The sequence below is a fragment of the Barbatula barbatula genome (assembly GCF_947034865.1).
Source record: "Barbatula barbatula genome assembly, chromosome: 8".
In the NCBI taxonomy this organism is placed as follows: Eukaryota; Metazoa; Chordata; class Actinopteri; order Cypriniformes; family Nemacheilidae; genus Barbatula; species Barbatula barbatula.
Window position 1 is genome coordinate 22,834,338 of NC_136771.1, and position 26,968 is coordinate 22,861,305.

A 26,968-nucleotide genomic window follows, 5' to 3' on the forward strand; every position below is an offset into this window, starting at 1 on the left:
ACACGCGCTGTCAATCAAACAGACATGGCCGAGCCTTCTCGGTTTCAAGCGTTGGCTTTTCGGTTTGAGTGACATCACCAGTTCCGTCCCAACGCGGAAATGTGCAATATTTGTTTTTAAATTATAGGATCACTTGTCAGGCGCGTAACAGACACCCGCTGAACCGGAGCAGTGCTGTAAGTGTCTAAGCATGACGTCTTGATCTTTTTTCCGGCTGTTCGCGATCATGGAGGACTTTAGAGTCCGTTCGACCTTAGTTTGTTTTTATTGACGCGCACCAAGAGCGAACCGCAACTTCAACCGGTGACAGGTCTGTCAAGATCATGGAGAGAATCGTCCGCTGGAGACAACTGTTGCCGTCTTTGCTTTGCCTCGTTGGGATCTTTTCACAGGTAATATGAGGGCACTTGATGCTTGTTTACTTCGTGTTGCTGGTCATCATAGGGAATTCAGGAAGACTGTGATATGTGATGGGTTATTTTTGTCTCTACGGAGGCGGGGTGACCTGCTGGGGTGCATGACAGGATTGTGCATGTGTGGGTGAGAGAGAGAGAGAAGAGAGAAGAGAAAGAAGTCAGAGAGAGGTTAAAAAAGGGTTATTTAGGTGGGCATGGTTTGATTTTCATGACAATGCATCCAAAATTCTTGACCTTTGACCTCACCTGGATTTTGGCGCAAGAACTTGATGCATTGGTTATAAATGTGCATTACTGCAACAGATGCAAAAGTTAGTTGTTGCTATATGACAGCTTCATGTTTCAGGTGGGGTAAGAGGTTTTAGCTGGAAATGTAAATAGGTTTTTGTGCTTTCAAGTGTTTTTGTAAGCTGGTCGATATAAGTTTTATAAGAATTATTTAAATTACAGTCAAATTAATATGAAATAATAAAGGTATCAAATTCTTTGAAATGTGCTGGAATGTAATTTTGAATTTAAAAGTATTTAAAAGTATATAGCTGTTGTGGTTGTTCTTCTCAAAGAAATGTGTATTTATGACTAACTTACAGCTAGTCATTTACATTTCTCCAGTGTTATTTGATTTATTGCACATTGTAATACAAATCTGTAGTATTCTTTCTGTTATGTTTGTAGGTTGTCTTCATGTTAGGAGGCGTAATTACCTGGTCCTCCTCCAAGGAAATGTGATATGTTTTGTTTCAGTGCATCAAACTCAACTTTATTAGACATGTCAGGTTATATTCTGATATGCACATTATTATTTCATTACATATAGTGTGTATATTTAACATTTACGGTAGAATGTTAGAAGCAAATGCTCAGTAAATAAGTCAACTTTTTTCAGTAGATGTCGTTCTGAAATCACTTATAACCAGCCGTGGAAGTGCAACTGTGTCTAATGTGGAAAATAAGACAAATTATTGGTCAGGGAATAGGGAAGTTTCAGAAAGTTAAAAATAAGTGTTCCTAAGAAGCAGGGCCGAAAGAAGTGTGAAATCTGAAACGAAATGTAAAAATGTTGCTTGATACACTTGCGTTATATTGACCCATAGTTTACTTAGCACACTCTCCGAATAATGGCAGGTGGTTTGGTAAATATAGGAGTGGCGTTGAAGCAGGATGTCCTGGTTAATAACCATTTTCTGTTAACTGAACACACACATAATATTTCAGGCTACATATCAGGTATCCATTACTTTAAAATGGTCATATCACTACAGTGCGCTGGTTGTTGGTGTATATTTGTCTTACACCGTGTCTACACCGGATGAGACCGGCGCGACACGACAAAAGACATTAGAACCCATTATAATTTTGCCCACACTGGATGCGGCCTGAATAAACATGTCATGGTGCCTTAACAAATATCTGATTTTATATTTTCTCAGTGTGATGGTGGAAGTTCAGTTTCTCTACCAGAATCTCTGCTCTTCGTTTCCACGCTGGACGGAAGTTTACATGCTGTTAGTAAACAAACAGGAGACATCAAATGGACACTTAAGGAAGGTATCTGTCTGTCTGTTCACATCAATTTATTTTATAATGTAAATAAGTCAGTGTCACAAAAGAGAGATTACCCAGTTTATCCAATTCCAATTATTTGTATGATTAGTATAGCAATATTATTAATATATATTATTAAAACGTCTTTTCTAGATCCCATCATACAGGTTCCTGTCTATTTCCAAGAGTAAGTCTTTAATAACTTCAAATTGTAGATAAATATACTTTATAGAAAGAGAGGGACGCAGAGAAAATTAAGAGACCATTCCAAAATTATTTTCAGTTTGTCTGAATTGACTATTTATAGATACGTGTTTGGGTAAAATGATCATTTTTGACTCCCAAAACAAATTTTCTCACAAATATCAAATGAAAATCAAAAGATCCTAGAACTGGAGAAACGGGTCAAAATAACAGAAAAGATGCTCTGTATTATTTCAGACCTCAAATATTCACTTTTAAGCAATATAGCATTAATATGTGAAGTGACCACAATACAACTAGAAATGCTGATTAAATGAAAGTTTGGAATGGTCTCTTAATGTCTCTCTGCTGCTTTATATATACAGTATTGATATTCTATATGTGTTTTCGTTGTCTACTTTCATTTGCAGGCCAGGCTTTCTACCAGATCCAAATGATGGCAGTCTCTATGTATTAGGCGGCAAACACAAGGAGGGTCTTATGGTGAGTATCGAGTATAGGGTGGGATTGAATGTGTTTTTCAAAGACGAGTGGGAATTTGTGTAACTGATTTGACTCCTGTGTACAGAAACTCCCATTCACTATTCCAGAGCTGGTGCAGTCGTCTCCGTGCAGGAGTTCAGATGGAGTGCTCTACACGGGTAACAATAAACATGTTTCATTGTTGAATATTGAAAACAATTTCGGTCTTTTTTACCTTATGTGTTATGTATATTCTCAGGTAAAAAGCAGGACACTTGGTTTGTGGTGGATCCTCAGACGGGTGAAAAACAGACGAGTCTGAGCACGTCGTCCTCGGATTCTATATGCCCATCAGCCCCTTTGTTGTACATTGGTCGCACAGGTACACACCTTAAATCATTTTTATGATAACTATTATTCCTAATAGTTATAAAGTCTCCATATTATTATTACTTTTCATGTGTATGCATGCAGAATATATGATCACCATGTATGATACAAAGACTCAGGAGCTTCGGTGGAACGCTACCTACAACGACTACTCCGCCCCTCTGTATGATGACTCAAAATATGAATACAGTAAGTTCTGCATTTTATACGCTTGTATGTTCAATTTGTTTCAGACTGGAAGTGTATGAGGATGTTGTTGTGTGTTTCATACAGAGATGTCCCATTTTGCATCCAGTGGAGACGGCCTGGTGGTCACAGTGGATCGGGACTCTGGCGAGGTCCTGTGGATGCAGAAGTTCGATTCTCCAGTGGCTGGGTTCTACCTCTGGAGTCAGGACAGCCTGCGGAGGGCGCCACACATGACGGTCGCCACGGAAACGCTCCGTTATCTCACCTTTACTGCAGAAAACACACAGTCCCACACCATGAAGTGGACGTACCAGTTCACAAAGGAGAAGCATAGCGCTAAGACTCAGCTAGTGTAAGCTACAAACAGGAACACGCTTTTAATCTCGAAGGTTTTGCTAAACTCCCCTATTTAAAGGAGTAGTTTACCTTCAAAATGAAAAATCTGTCATCATTTACACGACCTCTTGTCATTTCCCAATTGTATTGCAACTAATGCAAGTGAATGGGGGGCTGGTAACAACATTCCTCAAAATATCTTCTTTTGTGTTCTGCGGAAGAAAGTCACACAGGTTTGACAGAATTTTCATTTTGAAGGCGTACTACTCCTTTAAAGCAGGTGGTCCAGTTGAAGTTGCACGACCCCCTAGAGGTTCTTGTGGCAATTGCAGGGGGTTAGTGATAGAAATGCCAATGGTAAGTGCTAAATAATTATTAAAATGTAGGAAAAAATTGTGTATATAAAATAGTTCCAAAGCTCATAGTTGCTTTACAGCAAGAAATTAAATAAATGATATAATATTAAAATACAAAAAATATATAATTAAAATATTTTAAAACAAAGCAATTTATACAATAAAAATATATTTTATCATATTATATATAATATATACAGTATTAACAAATAAAAAACACATGTTTTATTCATTTATTTGACATATTAAGGCACATAATCACAGGCTAAATCAAATAAATATGTGCTGGTTACTTGTACTTGTAATTACATTTGTGTGTGTGTGTCTTAATAGACCCACTCTCTATGTTGGCAAGACGGATTCTCATCTCTATGCTTCTTCCTCTCTTGTGCACAAGGGAGTGGCAATAGTGGTAAGTTCTCCTGCCTCTTTCTATAACAACCAGCATTCAGTTACACTCCCTTTTATTAACCTTCTCCCGTTGCCGTGGCAGCCACAAGGTCTTACTCTTGCACGTATTGAGGGGCCGGTCACAGCTGGCGTCACAATGGGAAACGGGCGGCCCGAGTGTGAGATCACGCCCAGCACCGATGTGAAATATCCACCAGGGAGCTCCAGCTCTCTGCAGAATAACTGGCTGCTGATTGGTACGACCATTTCACACGCTTGCACTTTTTTCTTCATTCATGCATGGGCCATGACAAAATACACTGACCCTAAAACTACCCAAACTGTACATAGTAAAACAATTGATAGTTGTGCCAAAAAGTGTACCAAAGTGCAAAGAAAAAAACACCTGTCTGTAAATTGCCTGAAACAGTGTATAACTGAAATAAATACCAGTACAGTTATTGTTAAAATAAGATCAACTTTAAAACTATCTTAGAACTATTCTTCACCGTATACATTAATAATGATTTTATATAATATGACCGATACTATGTTAATAGACTATACATGTTAATTAGTTGTATATATATTCACAGTCACAAAAAAATGATTTAACTTATTCTCATATTTAGTTAATGTGATGTGTCTAATATATTATATAAATACCAATTAACATTGTTTAGTTTATTGTGTTTATAATTTGTTGTCAAATGTGTAACGTTTATTTATGTTTTTAGAAAATGAGTTTTATTTGTTTGTATATGCTTGTATAGGTCACCACGAGGTTCCTCCTTTGGTTCACACCACCATGTTGAGAGATTTCCCAGAGAACCTGCGGCGCACCGGTGATGTCATCCCACCTGGATCTGGTTCCTCTTACCGTCCTGTTTCTCACCCAGTGAGTCAAATGGCACACTTTCGCACACGCACTCCTAAATGGACGTACACAATTTTATCGTCGTGATTTCATTGTGTGTTTTTCAACATATTAAAGGTGATTAAAATTATCGCATATCGTCCCTCGAATTGCAAGAATCCCCAAAAGGTCTCATTCACAAACGTGTCATGTTTTGTGAACAGTTGCCACCAGTAACGCAGCCCAGCTCTTCCCCCCTGTTCCTTGATTCCTTGACCTCTGACCCCAGGACTGTGCTGGTGGTGACACTGCTGTTAGGAGCGTGGATTGCTTTCCTGCTGACACACAAAAGGGTGAGTGAGAGTGCTGTGTCTGTTAAACATTACCTGATTTCGGTGCCTTTACATAAATTGTGTGTTCGTGTTCCTTTAAAAATGTTAAATATAAAAAAAATAAGAGTTCCAAAGAAAGTGCAATAACATTTCAAATTGACCTACTCTTTATCAGATGGTCAACAAAAAATCCCAGAGTTCTGAGGAGCCAATGGACTCCAACCATCTGACCAGGCAGAATGCTTCAACAGAAACCAGCACTCCACCCTCATCATCATCATCCTACAGCAATTACAATCATTCAGAGAAGACGAGTTCTGTTGTGTCCAATCAAACCCAGCCATTCTCCAGTAAAGACTCCTCTCCGGTATCGACAGCCAGCCAGTTGCAGAGTGCGTAGACCCTTCTGAATTGACATCTTTTTGTATCCAAAATAAGCAACCGATTTTATTTACAAACCGGAATGGGTTATATGACATTTGGGAAGACTCGTTTGTTGTGCGTATCAACTCATTGTGTCGTGTATCTGGCGTTGGTCGCTTGTTTCAGATGGACAGCCGGAAGTTCAGGAAGTTGGTAAAATCTCCTTCAGTCCTGCTGAGGTGCTGGGCCATGGAACCGAGGGCACGTTTGTTTTCCGGTGTGTTTTTGTAAACTGTAAAAAGATTTCGCTTTAACATTCATTCGTTGACTAATATCGTGGGTAGAGTCGATACTTAAAGCGATGCATGCAAAACTGTTTATATTGCTCATAGGCCTAATGAAATAAATAGGTGTGCTAACAGTAAATGTGTGTGCATACAGGGGACATTTTGACGGCCGGCGCGTGGCCGTAAAGCGCATCCTGCCCGAGTGCGTGGAGTTTGCGGAGAGAGAAGTTCAACTTCTCCGGGAATCAGACGAACATCCCAACGTCATCCGTTATTTTTGCACGGAAAGGGACAGACAGTTCACGTACATCGCCATAGAACTGTGTGCCGTTACGCTTCAACAGGTTCGTAAATGCATGGATCATTATAATATAAAGGGATAGTTCCCCCGAAAACAAAAACTGTGTCATCATTTCACCCTCATTTCATTCAAAACCTTTTCTTCTGTGGAACACAAAGAAGATATTTTGATAAATGTCTAAGTGGTTTAGTATCCACACAATGGAAGCCGATGGGGACCAATGTTATTTGGTTATCAACATTCTTCAAAATATCTTCTTTTGTGTTCTACACAGGAAAGAAAGTCATACAGGTATGGAATAAATGATTAAAACATTTCCGATTGTCTCCTCAAATGGTGCTACACCTTTTGCTTTATTCGATGTTTGTGTACAGTATGTAGAGGACCTAAGCTGCCCTTACTCCAACCTGAACCCGGTGTCACTCCTGGAGCAGACCATGTGCGGCCTCAATCACCTGCACTCTCTCAATATTGGTAAGTTATGCTGCCATGGCAACGGTACAGATGGTAAATTACAATATAGCACATGCTAACATTGCATTGCATACAGTATATGTTAATTCATGCTTTTGAACCATGCAGGTGGACCGACTCATTGTTAATATTTATTACACAATCCTCTCTCCATCAGTTCACAGGGATTTAAAGCCACGCAACATTTTGCTCTCCCTCCCGGGTGTGCTGGGTCGAGTCCGGGCAGTGATCTCAGATTTCGGCTTGTGTAAGAAGCTCCCGGATGGACGCCATAGTTTTAGCCTACGCTCTGGAATACCAGGAACTGAAGGCTGGATTGCACCAGAATTACTTACAAACGCTCCAAAAGGAAACCCTGTACGACCATAAAAAAGCAAGTTTTTGAACTCACAATCATTTAAATTAAACATAAATGCTGAGTTTTTTTTTTTTTGCCATAGACCAGTGCTGTGGATATCTTCTCGGCTGGATGCGTGTTTTATTATGTGACGTCCAAAGGACGGCATCCATTCAGTGATACGCTACGACGTCAAGCCAATATCCTCTCCGGAGTCTATAACCTCGACCACTTTATGGACGATATACACGGTGTGTGCACACATTTGTGAATAGATGCATGTGTACCTGTTTAGACAAATATAATGCTAGTGACCTCACTGGCAAATCTTTTTTTTTTTTGCATGCTTTAAGCTAAAACATCACCACATATGCGTAGAGCTCTGGTTAAATCTGCAATGTGTATCTTTAAGGTTAAAAACAAAAATCCGTTATTGAGCAACTACATAAAAATAGAGCAAAAAACTCAGTTCAAAGGAGTTTCTTATCTTACTCAAATTCACAACATTATAATAATGTTTATAATAATAATAATTAAAAAGTAATGCTTCCGGGTCATATTTTGCAGGAAATGTCACTTTAGCATAATTTTACTCAACCCATGTTAAGTTAATACGTATAGTATTAATCTACAATTTTATGTTAAACGCAAACCGAGATGGGGCAGAGATTATGGATTACACAAAAAATACAAAAGTACAACAAATAAACTTCGTAAATGAGAACAAAAGAAAATATGTTATTATATTTGTGGTATAAAATATCATTATTTTAAATGTATTATTATAAATAACAATTATGAAATAACTGTATATCTGTATTTTGATACTCAAGTTCATGTAATGTCTTTTTTATAGATGATGAGTCATTTCATATAAGGCTATTTTAGTTCAATAAAATTAAAACAAAAAAAACTTAAAACTAAATCAAAATTTTAAATCTTTGCTCAAAAATAAACTGAAATCAGTTCAAAGCACTAAAATTATAATAATAATAAAGGAAAACTTAACATTGTATTAATCTTATACAGAAACATAAAACGACAAAAGCAAAATTGCTAAAACTTGAACTAAAATCAACATAAAAACAAAAATCTACTAATAAAAGCTCATTTAAGATATTAATAAAACTAAATCAAAACAAGAATATAAAGAAAACCGAAATAAACCTGTGAATGTTTCTGTTTGTAGAGGACGTGATTGGCCGTGATCTGATTGAACGGATGATCAGTGCAGAACCAGATATGCGCCCTTCAGCTGCATCCGTTCTCAAACATCCCTTCTTCTGGAGTGCAGAGAAACAGCTGCAGTTCTTTCAGGTCTGTGTGTGCACTTGGCAGCGTGCAGTGCTCGAGGGCAATTGAATGCCGTGTGACATCAGTTCTTTGTCTGTAGGATGTCAGTGACAGAATCGAGAAAGAGCCGTCAGAAAGTCCCATAGTGGCGCGTCTGGAGAACTCTGGCAGATCTGTAGTAAGAACTAACTGGAGGATGCACATATCATCACCACTTCAAGCTGGTATGGACTGTTATTTACATGTAAAATTGTTGTTTTATGACGTGGATCTTTGCGATACAGATATAACTGTGTGTTAAAGTGTCATTTATGAACTGTATGCCTGTAATTCTGTGTGCCTGATGTTGCCTCGTTCCCTTCTGACAGATCTTAGAAAATTCCGCACGTATAAAGGAAATTCTGTGAGAGATCTGCTTCGAGCAATGAGAAATAAAGTAAGTATTTCAAGTTCACAGACGCAGTATGAATCATCCAAATATAAAGTTTTTTAAGCCTCTAACCCATAAGTATTACATTTCAGAAACTAATACTCTGTTACAGACATGATTTATTGTTTTTAAGGAGGTGTGTGCTATTGCTACTCTGATGATATATCCGACTTGCATTGAAGGATGAATGCCAGTTATACATAGGGACCACAATATCCTACACATCCCATAGCAACCCCCTGGGCACTATTTGAGCACTATTTTTAATAATGAATATCCTGAAGCACACCTGATCTTTGCTCTCCTGTGTATCTTCCAACAGAAACATCATTATCATGAACTCCCACCTGAGGTTCAGGCAGCCCTCGGTGAAGTCCCCGATGGCTTTGTGGTGTATTTTACATCCCGTTTCCCGCGGTTACTGCTGCACACACACTCAGCTCTGAGCATCTGTGCCACAGAGAGACTGTTTCATCCGTACTACCATCACTAAACGTCCTCCACAGACTATTGTTTGTTCTTACAGTGGATCGGAGAAAGAAATGAAGAAAAATCTAAAATAACTGGATTTCAGAGCTGTGAACGCTTCGCTGAACGCTACTGACAATGTTTAGTCTTACAAAGAAATTCTTTGAAATATCGGACTGTTTTAACACCAAGGTTACCACTGGACTGACTGGCTGAGAGAATTTTAAGTTTGTGCTTTTACCAAGGACAGATCTTAGGTCATTTTTTAAGGTTCACGGAGTGTGTTAGCTCACCCAAAACCGCGTCACTCATCCTCAGGTGTTTTCAGACACATATGACTGACGGTGAAAACCACAAAGAACATTTTGAGAAATGTAACGGTTACATAGAGTGACTAAACAGTTACTGACTGCAGGCTACCTTTATTCACAAATGGTAGAATTCCATGTGGTACTTTTTATACATATTTTTATTTTGAGGCGATAAGGAAAATCCAGGGCAACATCTATTGATGGTTCGTTGATTCTTTAAAATCATTGATGATGATTCGATTTTGTTCTCTTTATCATATCGTACACCAAGTGTACACAGTATGTTTGGATCTGATAAACTACGTAAATAATAGCCGAACTTTCACAGAACATCGCATCGCTCATTTTGATCTTTGCGTGCTACATATTATAAGAACCGACAGAGATATGGTGTTACACAACTATACATTTCCCACAAAAAGTATTCCCATGAAGCCTGCTGTTCACGTTACATAATATTGTATTGCACATTTTAAAGCATCGCTCTGTAATTTTATACTGCATGATTTTCTATCTTTTATAAATTCATTGTTGGGGACACTGGAAAATACAAGCTTGAAAATAGTGCCTTTGTTTGTTCAACAGTACAGACACACGTATCTTCACAAAACATTCAAGATCTATATTTAACAGACCTCTATTATAAATCATGTTTTTTTACTGGCATTGAGCAGATTTAGTAAGTTACATGGTGCTTTGTATAGATGTATTGCTTGCACATACTACCCTAATGCTAGAAGGCCCTGCTATTTTAACAGCTTGTCTCTTAACTCTCTAGTCGGGGCTACCGACATGAACCAAGGTTTTCACCGACAGATTGAACGAGAGTCACAAAATATATTTAATAATGTGACCGATTTGAAATGAGCTTTTGTTGATTTGAAGCTAATAAGCAAACATCAAGAAACAACCGCAGGGGAGTCGCCATTTGGTCTTGACAAACAAGCAGGACTTGAGAATATTTGCTTCTTTGTTGTCGTAACAGCTGTCCTCAATAATTGCTTATCCACTTTATCAATGTTGTAAATGTGCACTTCTACACAAAAGGACATTTTAAATGTCAAACAAAAGTGCTTTAGCTGGCACCTGCTTAGACACTTGAATGAAGCACATGCAAGTGACGGTCACGTGTTTTTTTTGCCCTGAAGAAAAGAGACGCAATAAAATACGTGATAAAACGAAAGATAATTATGTTACAGCATTTTGTACCGTCTTGTATTTTAGTCTGAGGAATATAACATTTCCATTATAGCACTATCTCTCTTCTCCAAACACAGATCATAACTCCTTGAACTACCAGTGCAAAATAAAGTGGGTTCCCTTAATATAGATTCAAATTGACTAAAAACAAAAGCCTGGTTAGAGCAAGAACGCAGGATTTCAAAACATTTTAATTAAACTTGCATTTAACATCTTAATTTCTCTAAAAACAGCCCTTTATTCATCTGGAATAAGTCATTTCAAATACACATTAAGATTAATTTCCAAAAGCTTTTATACAAAGTCAAAAAGACAAACAAGATCTAAAATATTAAAACATGTACAAAGAGCATTCACATGATACAGACAGCTTGCAAGGTGACAAACTTTGCATCCCAGAAAGAGTAAACGACAGATCCAAAGGAAGAATAGTGTAGAACCAACAAATCTGTACAAAACGTTTTGCTGCAAGAACATTTAGGGTCCCCTCAGACTCAAGCGAGGGAGTTCATGTGCATATCGATTGCGACCTCATACGCTTTAGTGATCGGTTATGATGTCACAAGGTCAGCGTGTGGACGTAGTGGCTGCCGCAGTGCTTTTGCAGGCCATGAGCTTTTCCACCATGTTGCGAGCGTAGCGCAGGCGACTGGCCAGATCTTTACAGCAGCCGAACTCTTCGATCAGGCTCGTTTTATAGGTGCAGAACTCGCGCTTCTCGTTGATGTACGTCACCGCTCCCATCAGAGGACACACTATAAGCTTAGTGTGGTCCTGCAAAGCACAAAGAGAAAATGAAACGGGTGAGAGAAATGCAATAATTATCCATTTTGGACTGGTCAAGCAACGAGCCGCAACACCACTTTAGGTTCCAAAATAAATGTTTTTGACCGTTTCTCACCTGGAAGAAGTTGATCTGCACAGTTCCGTTGCTAAGGTGCAACACGATGGCGCTCTTTGTGCGGAACCAGTGGCGAAGGTAGGGCAGTCGGGTGAGCTCATCTCCATCCCGGGGAGTGATGTTAGCTCCGGCCTTTAGCAAGTGCTCGCTCATGTAATTCCTGAAATACTTGAGGAGGGTAATCTAAGGAGACATGAAGGCATCTTTAATAACAGGAAACCAAAGGAGCTTGCACATGTAGTATATGGACAATTATAACAGAACCGTACATTTATGTTTGAAGCAGAGATCTGTACGTTTTTGTTTGAATCGAGTACATCATTTCAGATCTTCTTACTCCAGTTTTCAACAGTGAACTTGTATTATATAATTTGAGTAGATAGGTAAACCTCTGCAAATGTCAGCTTCATGTCATTGGACTAGAAAAGGTTATAAATTGCAGCTCCAAGAACAACGTTTTTATTTCATTGTAATAAAACTTACTTTTTTGGAAAGCGCTGAGGGGTAGGAGCGTACGCTGAGGTAGGATTCTGCCGTGTTACGGTCAATGTACTGCAGACTGTCACCGTCAGCGTACATGATCAAACGCGTGGAATCATTGAACAGAACTCCAACGCTGTTATCGCACAGCTGATAACCTAAGAAAAGAATGGGTTACGTTTTGAGGTTAGAATGATGAATTATTAAAAGCAACTACATGCGAGTTAGGACAGCAGACCTAAACTACTTTATGCAATATCAGTGTGGCAGCTTACCGAGGCCGTATTTGTCCGAGTAGTCAACCCATTTACTAATCCAGAAGACAGGAATACAAGCAGGATCCTCAGCTTCCTCTGTGTTGGGGAAAAAAGATGCATTTAATTGTTTTGCACTTGCGATTATCTCTGCATATTTAAAGTATACTTGTCTAATGCAAACACGATGCTTTAAAAGTACAGCATGGGTTGGCCAAGCCTTCCCTTACCTTGTCTAACAAAGTCTCTTTCAGACGGCCTTGCTGCGTTAACGCTGGTCAGCTGCTGCAACATGTCAGTCAAATGGCAGTCAGGTTGTTCAGATCCATCTCTGCAAACGGTACGATACAGATCAATTTAAGCATAGATTGCCAATGTTTCATCGGCATCAGTACATCAAACTCAGACTACATTGTTTATGTAATCTGAAGTTATGTATAAATGGACTGAAACGAACCCCCTTTGTGACTAAATTCACCTTATATTTTAATTAAAATGTCAATGGTTCTTAGATCTCGCTATATTTAAAACAAGCACAACACTGACTTTTGCTGGAAATCCTCCAGTTGTGGCTGTTCCATTTTGCCCATTTTCTCTATCGGACTGTCTGTTCCTGTAAAACAAAGACAGACAAACAGATTAAGACAATTTAAAAAAGCATTTGCAATCTACTTAAGTAGCATAATATTTCAGAGTGAACAACAATATTCTGTAAGAAGCACAAATGCCTGTATTAAGACAGTGAAAAGTTTTAATGTCATGTTGCCGTCCTAAACATCAAAAGCCTACTTTGTTTGTTCATGTTTACCTTTATTAAGGGATGAGAGGGGTTTGCGGAGGAGGGCGGGATCCAGGCTGGAGGGAGCGATGGAGAATCTGGGAGGAACAGTGAGACAGGAAGTGGGCAGGCGCACGGGAGCATAACCGGAGGAGAAAAACTCATCCGCCAACAGATCTGACATCGACGGTCTGAGTGTGGGGTCGGCATGCAGCATACGACGAATCAGACCAGCAGCAACTGGATTAATGTGCTTAACAAAACCAAAGACACACATTTAGCTTTACTAAAACACCACCACCGAAAAAGACTTCATAGATGAAGCTTCTCTTTAGAAAACTGGCTTTTAATAGTTGCCATGACATTATTTTGTGATTACAAACGAGTCCTTGAGGGGGGGTCACCTATCACCCCATCAAATAGGACACAACCTAAAACTATGAAATCCCTCAGTACATTTTTACTTGGTGGGCAATGACGTGTCAAAGCTCAAGTTCACCTTGTAGACTAATAGCGGGGGTACTTACTCTAGGTACAGAGTATTCGTTCTTCTTGATTCTGATGTAAGTCTCCTTCAGACAGGACGTCTCAAATGGAGGCTTTCCAACCAGCAACGTGTACCTGATAGATGTAATAACCCCTTTAATATAAGCCCACCATTATAACGCGCAAAACTATGGGTCAATGTGTTGACTTACAGAATGCATCCCAGTGACCAAACATCCACCTCAAAGCTGTGGCCCTTCTTGCATAGCACCTCTGGGGCGATGTAGTTTGGAGTGCCACACAGGGTCTTCTTCCGTTCCCCATCAAACTCGATCTTTGTAGCCAAACCGAAGTCACCTAGAGAGAGGGGAAAACCAATACATTAGTATCATCACAATAAGGAAGAAACGCTTATCCACGTATTACTGACAAACAACGAATCTTCGTCATTTCCTTACCGATCTTCACCTCCATGTCATCGCTGAGGAACAGATTCCCCAATTTGAGATCACGGTGGATGACCCGATTGTTGTGCAAGTACTGGCAACCCTGGATAGTGTGGCGCATGAAGTATCTGGCCTCCGGCTCAGTTACGGCCTTTCTTCTCTTGTGCAACTCCAGGAGAGACTTAAAGGGAAAGAAATAAAATGGTCAAGCGGGATATTAATATAAAGCAATAGTACAAATAGGCTTTTACTTTCCAAGTCAGATAAGGGTTTTTGCATCTATCCTACAAAGAGGGATAACGGAACATTAGGCAATGACTTTGAATAAATGTAGAATGTGAATCACTTCACGTTTTCTTTAGCTGAATTTTTATTTCTATATTATTAAAAAGCACAGTGATGAACGTTACGTGAAAACGCAGCAATAAAGTGATTCAAAAGGTTTCATTTAAACTACGTCTCCGGGAAACAAAGTCAACTGACGTCACTTCCTCCCGTTTAAAATCCACTTGTGGCGTCGAGTGGGAAACGAGTTTAAATTCCAGATATAGAAACAATACAACATGACATTAAACGAGCAAACGACTGTGAAAAGCAAAGCGTTTATGCGCATCTTGAAGTAAATAAAGAAACGCATTAAGCCGCGACGGTGACAGGAATACCGACCGTTGACGGTCTGATTTCAAAACTATTTCTCCATGTTGTTCTTACCCGTCTCCGACAGATCTCCAACACCACATACACGAAATCATCATCCTCGAAAAACCCGTGAAATCCCACGACGTGAGGGTTATCGAGACTTTTGTGAATGGCGATTTCTGTGCTCATCTTCTCTTTCTGGTGAGGCTTCAGCAGCATCGACTTGGGCACCACTTTCCCTGCGAAAACCTCCTTCGTGTCCATATCGGTAATTTCGTAACATTTCGCGAATCCTCCTTTTCCCAGAAAGCGACCTCGCATGTATCGTTTCATGGTTCTGGGATCCACCAAGATATCAGGGATCTCTTTAAGAGGAGCAGATTTGGGATCGACGTGAGTCGACGGCTTCGCCACCTTTGCGATTCCAGCGCTCATACTTGCAGACGTTACAAACCAATTCAATAGAAAAGCCTTGAGTTTTAGAAATAAATACACGAGGTGACGTTTTAAACACCGCAGTTGCCCTATCCCGAATGTCCACGCAGCTCGCCAACCATCCGCACGGAAACTACATTCAAATAACAACTTGAACACACTAGAAAAATAACAATATACTTAGTGTATTTTCTAAATGCTGCAGATTCGCCGTCCCGAACAACGCGTCGGTCGTATTTCGCTGATTAAACGGAACTTAAACGGGCATGAAGTGAGTTACGCCGGCCGCTCCGTCGATGTGAATGAAGTGAATCGCTGCTACGTTTTGAATTGTGCTCGGTTCGTTATCGACGCTTCTGATTGGCTGACGCGATTTAAATTCCGACCAAACACAGCGAAGCATCACGGGACTCGTCACGTGATGTTTCGAAAAACTTTATGTGTACGGTGTATATTAAACACATTTGGTATATGCGATTGAAGTATTATAAATGTAAAATAATATAAGTAGATTAACATTGACATTTTGATCGAATTATTATAAATTTAGAAGTGTAAACGCATAAAGTAAACAACAGATATGAATCTTCTTCGTTTTAATTAGTTTACATTCATATTGTGTGCCAGGCAGCATTAAGTTGATTCTGTATCAAATAATATAGAATAACAACATGTAGATTAGATTAGATTAGATTAGATTAGATTAGATAAGATTAGATTAGATTAGATTAGATCAAACTTTATTGTCATTACACATACAAGAACACTGTAACGAAATATAGTATCACATACTATAAAGAATCTATAGAAGAAAGCATGATGTGAATATTAATCAAGTCAGGTTTATTTTAAACTATTTTTGAGCTGTTTGTAATATTGCTGGCCAGGAAACAATACAGCTAGCTTAACACATTATAGTGGGGCATGTTGTTACTGTATAGGGTAAAAAGTGGCAAATTTCAATACCCCAATTACTTTTATGTTATCTCACGTGTTTGCATGAGAGTGCAGGTGTGTGCGAGTGGTCAAATGGGGGAGTGTTTGTGGGGGGAAAAAATAGCACCAGGTACCACGTTGCCTATCTGGACAGACGTTGTGATGTTTATGGGTGTTAAGAAAAAGTGAGATAAATAGGAAGGCTGCCCTTGTGTCCCAAAACCAAAACAATGTTATTGGGCAGGAATAAACAACACACATTCAAAATCTGTCATTTTTGGAATATCACTGACATTTATTTTATTGTCATACCATACTTTCTTTATTTCTGGGACAACTTAAATTGAATCGTGTGAAGTGTTTCCTAATAAGGCTGTTTACTGATTTTGAAAATAGCCTTCCCACTCCCGTGCTCACGATTTTCTTCTTTCTCATTCACAAATGCACGTACCCACCGTTTTCTCAATAAAGCATCACAGTTGTCTTTATAAATGGTTGTCATGGCAGTTAGATAATTTTAGCATACATAAAGAGTGGGCTGATAGGTCTCGGTGAGAAAGGAAGTACTTAATTTTTGCATAAAACATGTAAAAGGCTTGTAGAAAGCTGAATGAATTAATCATATATTCAAACAGTTCCAAAATACAGCATCGACCCACACGTTACGCATTTATCTTTTGTCACCAATCTGTTGATGCTGGCACTAACATTAATATAAAAATGTATAAAAACAACATAACAAACTAAAAGAGATTTAGATTCAGCTTCAATTAATTGAACATGTAAGTGGAACAGCTGCTTTTTATATTGTTTTTAAATGTATAGAGTCTAGAAATAGATTAATTCTAAATAGATTTATTTTTCACAAATCATATTTTCATAATGGTGGACATATGAATATGAAATTGTTATTTATTCCATTTGAATGTTTGTTTACTTACAGGTTAACATTTTGTGAAATAGTGGTACAATCCTTATATTTTTCAGTAAAAAAAGGGATTAATGTAATTTTCTATACAGGAAGATTCACATTGGATGCAATTTACTGAATTTAATGTTTCTAATCTTCTGACTTTCTTTGTTTTCTTCACCCACACCCTTACACACCCCTCACGTGCTCTATTGATACGTTGTGTTGTGTATGCTTATCATTAGGTGTTTAGGTGTGTATATGTATTTGCAATTTATACTGCATGTCCACATATTGTTGATGTTGTATCCTGAGTACTTGGTAAACTTTAAACAGAAAACTTGACAATCTACTTAAGTTAACATCTGTTACATGCAAGAAATTGGACCAAGTTAAAAAGTAGAACACATATTGGTTAGAAAACATAATTTGCATTTATTCAATTTACAATTGACACTATTTTAACAGTAAAGCAGATGATTCATCAAATATTTTTTCTTGCTCCCTTTTTGAAGTCCATTCATACATTTAGATTCATGCATTTGGCACACGCTTTTTAACCAAAGCGACAAACAGTGTGTTCAACGTATACATTTGATCAGTTCCTTGGGAATCGAACCCAGGACCTTTGTGTTGCTGACGCAATACTTTGCCAAGGCAACAGCTTTGCCATTGTCCATATTATTCCAAGTCCGTCCAGCATCAGTATGATGCACGTAGCCACAAAATCGTGTGACATATCCATTAAGACAGGATACAGCTATTGTTTTTCTTTATTTGGGGCGTTTTCCGCGTCGCTGCGGCTTCTATTGTCATGGTCTGTGTCCGTCTGCGAAGTGCCGGACTGACACGGCTCGGCAGCTTCACCTGTTGCAACATGTCCCGAAACAGCCCAATGATATTCTCGCCGGTGCGCGCGGAAGTCTCCACGAACCCCGCGCTCCAGTCCTTCTCCACCGTGCGCATCACTTCAGCAGTAGCCTGTCGACCCCGGCAGCCCAGATCCCCCTTGTTCTCGATCACAGTTATGCCAGTGAACTTTTGCCCTTTCACCTCCAGAATCTCCTCACGGAGTCGCTGCACCTCCTCAAAAGAGTCTGGCTCGTCGGCTGCGTATACGAGCGCAAACGCGTCTCCGGTGCGCATACACAGAGCGCGCATCGCTGGAAAGGCGTAACTGCCGCTCGTATCCAAAATCTCAATACGCACTTTGGCATCGTCTGTTTCGTACTCGAGTGCATGCAACTCCTCCACGGTGCGAGTGTATTTGGAGTCGAAACGATCGTGTAAGAAACGGGTGATCAAGGCGGTTTTTCCGACCCCGGCGGGGCCAAGAAACACGAAGCGCACGGTACGATTCTCACGCACATACAGAGACATCTTCGAAGTATGATATATGCCGTCTGATATTTGCCTCTAATAAAAGTCGTTTATTTATATAAGCCTATAGCTTTAAGTAAAACTAGGCAATGCACTTGAACAAATTAAAGCGCATGCGTTATCATTTGTAGACAAGTTTGTGTGAAAGGAGTAGAAAAAGCCATTAATCTGTTCCCTGAGGGCACTTGTCGCATGGACATCAGGCAAGCATTGACAAGACTGTCTTATTTATATTACCTGGCTGAGCGCCTACGTATTACCTGGCTACTCAGCTGTAGCCAATGGAAAAACGAGGGATACGACGTGTGGGTGCTGAAGCCTGCTATTGGAAAAACAACTGCTATTTTCAGGATGGAATGGCTTCAGGTACAAGCAATATACATAATCTATTGCCTGTTACAAAAAGAGATAGGCTGCCTTTGTCTTTACGTAATTGTTTTAATGCATTATACCATTTTTTCTTAAAAATTGTAAGCCATTCTTAACAACTTCATTTTCTCACCCTCGAGTTGGTACAGATCTGTTTAAATTTCTTTGTTTTGATGAACACCGATATTTGGAAGAATGCTTGAAACCACACAGTTCTTGGCCACCAATGACAACCATAGTACTAAAATGGCTTTATAAGCCATCTATAATGGCTTTTTGACTACCTGGTTACAATCATTCTTCCAAATATATTTTTCTGTGTTCATCAGAACAAAGAAATTCATACATTAGGGAAAGTAAATGAAGACAGTATTTTCATTTTTGGGGGAACCTTTCAGAAAGCTTAAATTCTCAAGGTGTGGACTGGCAAATTTACAATGTGTTTTTACTCACACATGGCCTGATTAAATATGTCTATATAACACTGGGTTAATGATTAAACTATGTGTCTACAAGCCTATTATCTGAGCTCTAACTTTTAATAAAGCTGAATGTTTATGTATTTTCTGACCATTTCCATTTTTTAATTTTTATTATTTGTAATTTCACCTTTCTTCACTGACCTGAAACAAAAGACATAAAGGTTTACAGAGTATTTTACCTGCGCAAGGTAAAAGACAAGACTCCAGATAAAAAACAAGATACCAAAAGCGTGTGACTCACATTTCGTCATCATACAGGAAATGTTACGGGAGCAGAGGAGTTGACCTTTCCTGTGTAATCCCCTGGATTAAAATATCGGGGAGACATCGTCATTCACTGCACAAGCAGACACACACTGTAATAACACTATCACCTCACTGAAAACATGGATTTGGAGTTCCAATTGCCTCCTACATCCCACACGGAAATGTCACACAGTCCACCATCCTTCCGGAGAATTTGTGTCCTCTCAGGGTTGGTTCACTTGCTCCCTTTCAGTGAATGAAGAGAACATCCCACATGATATGGAATTTGATTAACAAGAATAAGAATTAGTCATTTCAAGAAGATCAAGACCTACTAATGAGTTTAAATAAAACAAGTTTAATACCCTTTAAAACAACACACCTATCAAAAACCAATATTTTGCAATGGTTTAAAAGCATGTTTATGAGTAGTGCTTCATACTTTTGACAACAGCTATATCAAGACACTGTATTTCAAAATATGTTTTTCTTTACAGAAGCCCTGGTCAAAATAAATTCTTACGCATATTGACAACTGACATTTAACCTAAATAATTCGTATAGAAAGTCAACTATCTAGTGTTAATATTTTTTAAAAATATTAGATAATAATTATATTATTTACACTTTGCACATAACAGTTGCAATATGAAAATAATTCGAGTGTTCAAAATTAAAATAACACACCAGATACAAATCTTTGGCTCCTTTGCACTGTGCGAAGTGGCAGTGTGTTAGACATTACTAAAAGAATTCTGAAGCATCGTTCACATACAGATCCTTACACGTTTATATTCTTCTGTACATGATGTAGTGTAATTTATATTGATTAAATTAAATATGTCAATGACCTTAATATCACCACGTTACACGTTTACAGTATCAGCATCAGAGCGAAGAGGATCAGACGATCTGTGATCGATTAGCTCTGTCTGCAGTCGGAAGTCGCGGGAGAATTGAGCAGGACTTGCTCTTGAGAGTCCGTAAACAAAACGCAAAATACACCCGGAGGCACCACCTTCTCTTTAAGGTATGAATGAAATCAAACAAATAGTTATTTCTATCTAAATTAATTTGTGCTAGACAGTTCTATACGTTTGACGGCACGTTTAATAACGTATGACCAATATTAATCACGGCTTACATTACAGTACGACATGGAGGAAGATATTCACCCTAACGATGACAAAGAAACAGTAAGTTATACCTTTTTCTATTCGCATATATTTAAAATTTGACAACTCATCCATGTTATTGTAACATGTATTGCATTAATATGCAGAATAAACAACTTATTGACATGCACCATGGCAAATTCTTTAAAGCACCCTTGAGTATCTGTGTCATGTAGATGTCTGTATATATATACACTTCTGAATGACCCATTATCACTGTAGTTTTACCTCCATAGTAATTTGTAGTAACGTTATGTGAATGTATTCCAGTTAAACCGCCATTGTGGGTATTTACCTGGTTAAAGTATGTTTATTTAGTACTATGTGAGGGATTAAAATTCAGTTTATTTAAGGATGTCTGACGTATTTGTGATTCAATTAATATTTCACAGTTGAGAAGAAGACTGGAGGTACTGAAGCAGGAGTACGAGATGACAGCTCGAAGATTGCAGGTACACTTAATGAATTTGTTAGTCTACATGCAGAGAACAATGATTTGTACTGTATTAGTCATATTATTCCAACATGTACAATGCTGTTAATCCTTTTCTTTCAGAAGGCAGAAAACAGGGATGCAGTTCGCAGACAGGGCACCGTCACTCACCAGAACAGATTAACACACAATGAATCATCATCATTACTATGCTGTACATCTTCCTCTGTGCTGGCTTCAGGACTTTCTGACAACCAAGAGGCTCAACAGTTACAAATTAGTAAGTATTTAAGTCCAGTCCGATTCTAATATTCATAAGTGGACTTCAAAACAGATTTACATGCTTTATCATTCACATTAACCACATTTCCTATGTAAAAATTATATTTTTATCTTTCTGGAATACTTCTGGATTCTGCAAATTGTCCCTATTCAAAACTTTGTTTTGTCCACAATCATAATAATGTTTATTTAAACAGGATTAACAGGATATTAACAAAGCTGATTCTTGTTGTTTCAGTTGAAAAAAGAACCTCTGTGTTTTCCACTGTTGAGAAAATCCCTGCCATCCAATTTCAATTTGCTGAGATTCCGCCTGCATCCCCTGCAAGCATGCGAAGCCCCGCCCACCGTCTGCGTTCTAAGCGCAGCCGGCTGCGACTGCAGAACAAAGAGCGAGAGTCAGACACTGACTACAGCCAAGAGAAAGAAAGTCTCATGCAAGGAAAAAGTGATAGCACGGAGGAAAAGGCTAAACTGAAAAAAGAGAGACATTTTGAGATGCCATGTAAGGTGGAGAAGAACAAGGACTTGCCAAAAAAGGGAAAAACAGATAAAATTGCAAAGAAACCACAGACGCTAACAAGTATTGACAAAACTGAAGTGAACTGTGAATCTGCAAACAAGCCAGTGGTTTTAAGTGACGAGAATAATATGGCCTTTCAAACTCTTATCATTTGCCAGAAACAGTTGCCTCCTGTTGGTCGTTCTAAAGAGAAGTTACAGTCAAGAACAGCTGCGTATTTGGACCCCATCCAAACCTCCTCTTTCACTTCATCATCTGCTTCAGTAAGTACTGCCAAATCAGACGGGATTCTTCCACAGGATTCAAATAAAGATATTAAATACTCTTCATTTATGTCTGGAGCTCTAGACTCTTGTACGCTGGTCGAAGGTTTAACTTTTCCTGTTGAATATTATATTAGAACAACACGGCGCATGGCAGCATCTCAAAGTTCTGTCAATCTCGATGCTGTCATTCAGAGCCAGCTAAGTGGGAGGCGGGGCAGACGCAAGCCCAGCCAATCGCAAATGCGTGGTAGAGGTCACGTGAGCTCAGAACTTCCAGAATCAGTACGCAGGTCAACCAACCATGACGGATGTAGAGGGAAAGGTAAGAGGAGAAGAGGGCGTCGTAGAACGACCATAGTTAGGAGTCCTTGTTCCAAAGCTGCTTCAGATTGTGCAATATCACTTCCTTCAAGTGATTCACAATTGGGCAGTTTGGTTCTTATAGGGTCAAAATCCACCCCTCAGTCAGAATTGGAGGAAAGCCCACAAGGGGATTCTCAGCCAATCCTGTCGCTTCGGCCTACAGCAAATTTGAGTCCAAGTAAAGAGGAAGAAGTCACACAAGATTTTAAGCATCTCCCAGATTCTCAGCTTTACTTCGAGTCAAATCTCCTCCCGGATTCAAATTTGTATCCTATATTTAGGAGGGGGCAAGGCCTCCAAACTGGAGGACCCTCATCTCAGCCTCAGATGAAAGATGGTAAGTTTTCATATCGCAGCAAATCACTTTCATCTCTGATTACTGTCTGATGCTGTCTTTGTAATAGATGTTTGTGAATGTGTTTTGTGTTTTTAGATCAATCACCTTTCCTGCCATCATTATCTTCACTTGTTCAAGCTCTACAAGCCACCAAAGATGGACTGCTGGCATCAATTGACATCCAGGATTTCCACTTACCAGATGAAGATTTTGGTCAACTGAAGTTGGAGAAACTGTGTTTGTCCTCTTCACTCGTGGAACCCTTTGTCCATCGTGTATACAACACAAGACGGAGCAACAGGTGCCAGACAGCGCGGGGCAGAAAGGGTAACTCTGAAGTTCTTGGCGGAGAACTATTTAATCCAGAACCTCCAACTAGTTTAGCCCTCGAAGATAGTTTACCTCTTTGTCAGTCAGACCCTGTTGACCAATCACAGATTGAGACACAAAACACTGAGCAATCTGAGAAACACGCTGACCATGTAAACGAATCAAAGAGCAGATCCTCAGATCGGATAGAAAGTGGACCGGAACAAACCGGCACAATAGTCAAAACAGAGAAGACAGCAAAAGACCAACACACTGTAAAGACACAACCCTCAGGAAATGAAAATGTGCTTAACGTAGATCCTGAAGTAGACTCACGAATGCACAAGCAAATGGATTCACACACACTCTCTGAGAAAAGCCCGTTGTGTCCAGCGTTACTAGATTTGAGTCTTTCATTTACCTCGCACACCCAGAGAGGTCAAGACTCTTCCCTGCCGTCTTTGGGATTGAGCCCACATTTTTCTCCCACAGATCTTCAACCTCATCTCCTCTCTCCTGACAGCCGTAGGTCTCCCTCTTCAAAAATGCCTACAGGTTGTGTGTCTCCAGATTTAGTCACATGGAAAACATTTGGAAATGTCAAAGCTAACACCACTACGAAAAGTTCGGATCCAAGCAAAGCAGAGGGAGATACTGAGACACAGAATCAAACTGTAGTCAGTCAAGAAATGATTATGGGACATCCAAATAATGCAAACCACAGTGGAACAGGACATGAGAACTTAATCATGCCAGAAACTGCAATGCAGGCTTTATGCATTATGGAAAGTGAACAGAAATGCAGTTTTGAAACAGAAAACAATCCAGAATGTAAACGTAAAATGAATTGCACACCTGAGATCGAAGTTCAACCTCACAATCTTTCTGGATCCGCAGCTCAACACAACCCTGATATTCAGAAAACCCAGAGCGATCCAAAAACAGAGGTTCAGACCTGTAAACACACTCAGCTCAAGACTGAAACTCACAACCATGTGGTTAAGAATCAGTCTCAGCATGTTGATGTGAGTCACGATGAGGCGATCTCGTTTGATACTTCCACCAATCAGCAAAAAGAAGACAAAATAGTTTGCACTACTAATGCAGATGAAGCAAAGAAACATGGCACTGATATGTCCAATTCATCCCCTTCTACAACCCTTCCCAAGGCAGGACATTGTTCCTCGTTGCTTCAGGAGACGCATACTTTCAAGGTACAGAAAATGGGAGCATTTCATATATTTATGAGATGATTTATAAAATCTATCATCCTTATATTTAAAGAATACATACATTTGTTCTCTCTGTTAGGCCCTGGAGGGTGGATGCGTGTTGGATTTGTGTTTCGTACGATGGATGGTGGAGGACTTGTGCATATGTGTGGCGGGAGAATGGAGTGTGTGCCTTTGGACTCAAAAGAAGGGAGTTCAGCCTTGGAGTCTTATACACACCTGGACATTTGCACAGGTGAAACAAATGACTCCTTCAGTTGCATTTAACGTCATATATGCAAAAGTTCAATAGTAAATATAAAAAGTGCTGTCTTTAAATGGACTCTTCTGTGTTTGTTTTTGTAGTCTGTCATGTCCTTGCAAGCCATTCCAGACTCTTCAGGTTTGCTTTGTGTAACATTGGGTCACTTAGAAATCACAGAAGCAAGGTAATAGAATAGACAATATAACAAAAATCCTTATTTTCCTAACTTTTTTTAAATAAAATCAAGTGCTATAAAATCGTATAGTCATAAGCAGTTGTATACACTTTAGTACGACACCATTTAAAATTAAAATGTTCTGTGTTTATGATAGAGTTCTTTGTTGTCCAAGTATGGACGGGCCGTTCACTCAGAATGTTGTGTGCGAAGATGCACTACAAGCAGTGGTGGGCGTGTCTGACTGTCGTCTTGTGTGTTGCTCCACCCCTGGAGATCAGCAGAAAGTCACTGTCATAACCTTAACCAAGGAGGGAAGGTAACCAGTCTGTCGATAGATATGTACAGAAGTATATAAAGGATAGAAAAAAATGTACTGTATATATTTCCTAACACATCTTTTCCGTTTCAGGGTTGTGAAAATTCTTCCCCTGGTTTCAGCGAAGCAGAACATTCGGACACTTGCAACTGTAGAAGGGGAGAAAGATGCTCTGGTTGGTTGGACAGAATGTAAAACCCTCCTTATATGGTGAGGATCGGATTAAATGAGTAGTTCACCTTCAACATGAAAATTGGTCATCATTTACACATCCTCTTTTCACTTCAAAACTATGAAGAACGTGGTTAACTGCCCCCCATACACTTGCATTGTTTACAATAGTAGTGAATGGGGGGCTGTGCTGTTCTTTTCTCATTTTTCAAAATATCTTCTTTTGTGTTTTTCAGAAGAAAGAAAGTCATACAGGTTTGAAATGACAAAAGGGTGTGTAAATGATGTCCAATTTTCGTGTTGAAGGTGAACTACTCCTTTAAGAAATGCACTTCACAATATTTTACTCATACTTTTATTCTGCATATCTTAAAGCAGAGATTGGATTGCAAGAAAGTGAATAACATTTAGTTACTCAATACAATTTACACTTGAAATACTTAATACCTCTTTAACTTAGGTAAAACAAAGAAGTAATTTGAATTGAATGTTTTTCTTTATATAAATCTCAACTTTTAATTTTCCAGGAGTATGAAATCAGGCCATCTGCTTCAGACTATATACCTGGAAAAGACTTTACCGATGACAAACTGCATGATGGGATACTCATACAGAGTAAGTAAGAGTATTGCCTTTGTGCAAGTCTTGGTATGTGTTATTGTATAACCAACCGTACGTTTCCTTCTGTAGGGTGTGCTTTGTTTACTACTTCAGAATACTGGAAGTGTATGCGAGGAGGAAAAGAGTAACACAACCCTTTTTGCTCTGATTGCTTCGAATCCCCTCACTGGCAAACACATCACACTGACCTCCATCAGCAACCCCGCTCGACACATACAACAGTAAGACATCACATGTTCTGTGAAACGATGAATGCGATATTAGTCCACATTGTTTCGTTTATTTAATAACTGTCTCTCCCTTAGGTTGATAGATGGCGATGTCTTTGGATCTGGGCTTGTTGGCGTTTTCCAGTCCGGTCACATTGCGGTTTGGGATCTCAGAGGAAGAGTGCCGAAAGTTGTTGGGGTCCTTGATGAGTTGTGCCGACTGGCTCGGTGGGCGGGGCCAGACACACTGCTGACTGGCTATCTGAATGGGGATGTTAGTGTGTTTCAATACAACACTGTATAAATAAGCATCAAGTGATGTGCATTGACATGCTTTGTTTTGTCATGATAATTCAATTATTTTGATAAATTGTTGTTCAGTAATAACATTGTTACAAATAAAACATTTGAGATACAGACATTGCATTTCTAACACCCCGGTTTACTGACGCAGTCCCACACAAACATAGAAACGTTTTTACAGAACTGGTTTGGATGTGACAAAATAAATGTATTTCTGTTAAACCGGTTTAAGCACTTATAATTGTATTAAATGCTGAGAGTAAAAGATAGATGTACATAATAAAATAACTAAGCATTTTGCGTGGCTATTTTGTAAGATCGAGT

At 39.1% G+C, this 26,968-nt stretch overlaps 4 protein-coding genes across 4 annotated transcripts; 2 read left to right on the plus strand and 2 right to left on the minus strand.

Moving 5' to 3' along the window:
- Positions 1 to 10,914, plus strand: ern2 (endoplasmic reticulum to nucleus signaling 2). The gene is made up of 22 exons (XM_079461396.1): positions 1 to 392; positions 1,847 to 1,964; positions 2,115 to 2,148; positions 2,576 to 2,648; positions 2,734 to 2,806; positions 2,887 to 3,009; positions 3,102 to 3,206; positions 3,291 to 3,558; positions 4,232 to 4,310; positions 4,392 to 4,545; positions 5,062 to 5,186; positions 5,369 to 5,497; positions 5,652 to 5,868; positions 6,026 to 6,116; positions 6,281 to 6,470; positions 6,802 to 6,901; positions 7,059 to 7,258; positions 7,342 to 7,489; positions 8,428 to 8,555; positions 8,632 to 8,755; positions 8,900 to 8,967; positions 9,284 to 10,914. Exons 1-22 carry the CDS (start codon positions 324 to 326, stop codon positions 9,452 to 9,454), a joined length of 2,787 nt encoding a protein of 928 aa, XP_079317522.1. The 5' UTR covers positions 1 to 323; the 3' UTR covers positions 9,455 to 10,914.
- plk1 (polo-like kinase 1) lies at positions 10,741 to 15,721 on the minus strand. The gene is made up of 11 exons (XM_079461397.1): positions 14,997 to 15,721; positions 14,298 to 14,466; positions 14,052 to 14,196; positions 13,881 to 13,974; positions 13,384 to 13,606; positions 13,122 to 13,188; positions 12,806 to 12,906; positions 12,597 to 12,674; positions 12,325 to 12,479; positions 11,842 to 12,024; positions 10,741 to 11,714 (listed from the first exon to the last, which is right to left on the minus strand). Exons 1-11 carry the CDS (start codon positions 15,357 to 15,359, stop codon positions 11,508 to 11,510), a joined length of 1,785 nt encoding a protein of 594 aa, XP_079317523.1. The 5' UTR covers positions 15,360 to 15,721; the 3' UTR covers positions 10,741 to 11,507.
- A 2,112-nt stretch (positions 15,722 to 17,833) lies between these two features.
- rasd3 (RASD family member 3) lies at positions 17,834 to 18,715 on the minus strand. Its single transcript, XM_079462124.1, has one exon. The coding sequence runs from the start codon at positions 18,583 to 18,585 to the stop codon at positions 17,950 to 17,952; it is 636 nt and encodes a 211-aa protein (XP_079318250.1). The 5' UTR covers positions 18,586 to 18,715; the 3' UTR covers positions 17,834 to 17,949.
- On the plus strand, positions 18,488 to 26,967 carry palb2 (partner and localizer of BRCA2). Its single transcript, XM_079462123.1, has 14 exons — positions 18,488 to 18,556; positions 20,563 to 20,712; positions 20,834 to 20,878; positions 21,250 to 21,309; positions 21,414 to 21,570; positions 21,811 to 23,061; positions 23,158 to 24,584; positions 24,682 to 24,837; positions 24,948 to 25,030; positions 25,179 to 25,340; positions 25,434 to 25,550; positions 26,039 to 26,126; positions 26,202 to 26,353; positions 26,438 to 26,967. The coding sequence occupies exons 3-14, from the start codon at positions 20,840 to 20,842 to the stop codon at positions 26,643 to 26,645; spliced, it is 3,900 nt and encodes a 1,299-aa protein (XP_079318249.1). The 5' UTR covers positions 18,488 to 18,556; positions 20,563 to 20,712; positions 20,834 to 20,839; the 3' UTR covers positions 26,646 to 26,967.
- The last annotated feature ends 1 nt before the right edge of the window (position 26,968 follows it).

Bases quoted from the DNA above. Each gene is read 5' to 3' on its own strand.
- ern2 (XM_079461396.1), top strand. From the start codon at position 324: ATGGAGAGAATCGTCCGCTGGAGACAACTGTTGCCGTCTTTGCTTTGC. The intron at 3,010-3,101 runs GTACACACCTTA...GTATGCATGCAG, and splicing joins GTTGTACATTGGTCGCACAG to AATATATGATCACCATGTAT. The intron at 3,559-4,231 runs GTAAGCTACAAA...GTGTCTTAATAG, and splicing joins AGCGCTAAGACTCAGCTAGT to ACCCACTCTCTATGTTGGCA.
- plk1 (XM_079461397.1), bottom strand. From the start codon at position 15,359: ATGAGCGCTGGAATCGCAAAGGTGGCGAAGCCGTCGACTCACGTCGAT. The intron at 14,197-14,297 runs GTAAGGAAATGA...CCCTCTCTCTAG, and splicing joins TGACATGGAGGTGAAGATCG to GTGACTTCGGTTTGGCTACA. The intron at 12,480-12,596 runs GTAAGCTGCCAC...TTCTTTTCTTAG, and splicing joins CTCGGACAAATACGGCCTCG to GTTATCAGCTGTGCGATAAC.
- rasd3 (XM_079462124.1), bottom strand. From the start codon at position 18,585: ATGTCTCTGTATGTGCGTGAGAATCGTACCGTGCGCTTCGTGTTTCTT.
- palb2 (XM_079462123.1), top strand. From the start codon at position 20,840: ATGGAGGAAGATATTCACCCTAACGATGACAAAGAAACA. The intron at 24,585-24,681 runs GTACAGAAAATG...TCTCTCTGTTAG, and splicing joins AGGAGACGCATACTTTCAAG to GCCCTGGAGGGTGGATGCGT. The intron at 25,341-25,433 runs GTAACCAGTCTG...TTTCCGTTTCAG, and splicing joins ACCTTAACCAAGGAGGGAAG to GGTTGTGAAAATTCTTCCCC.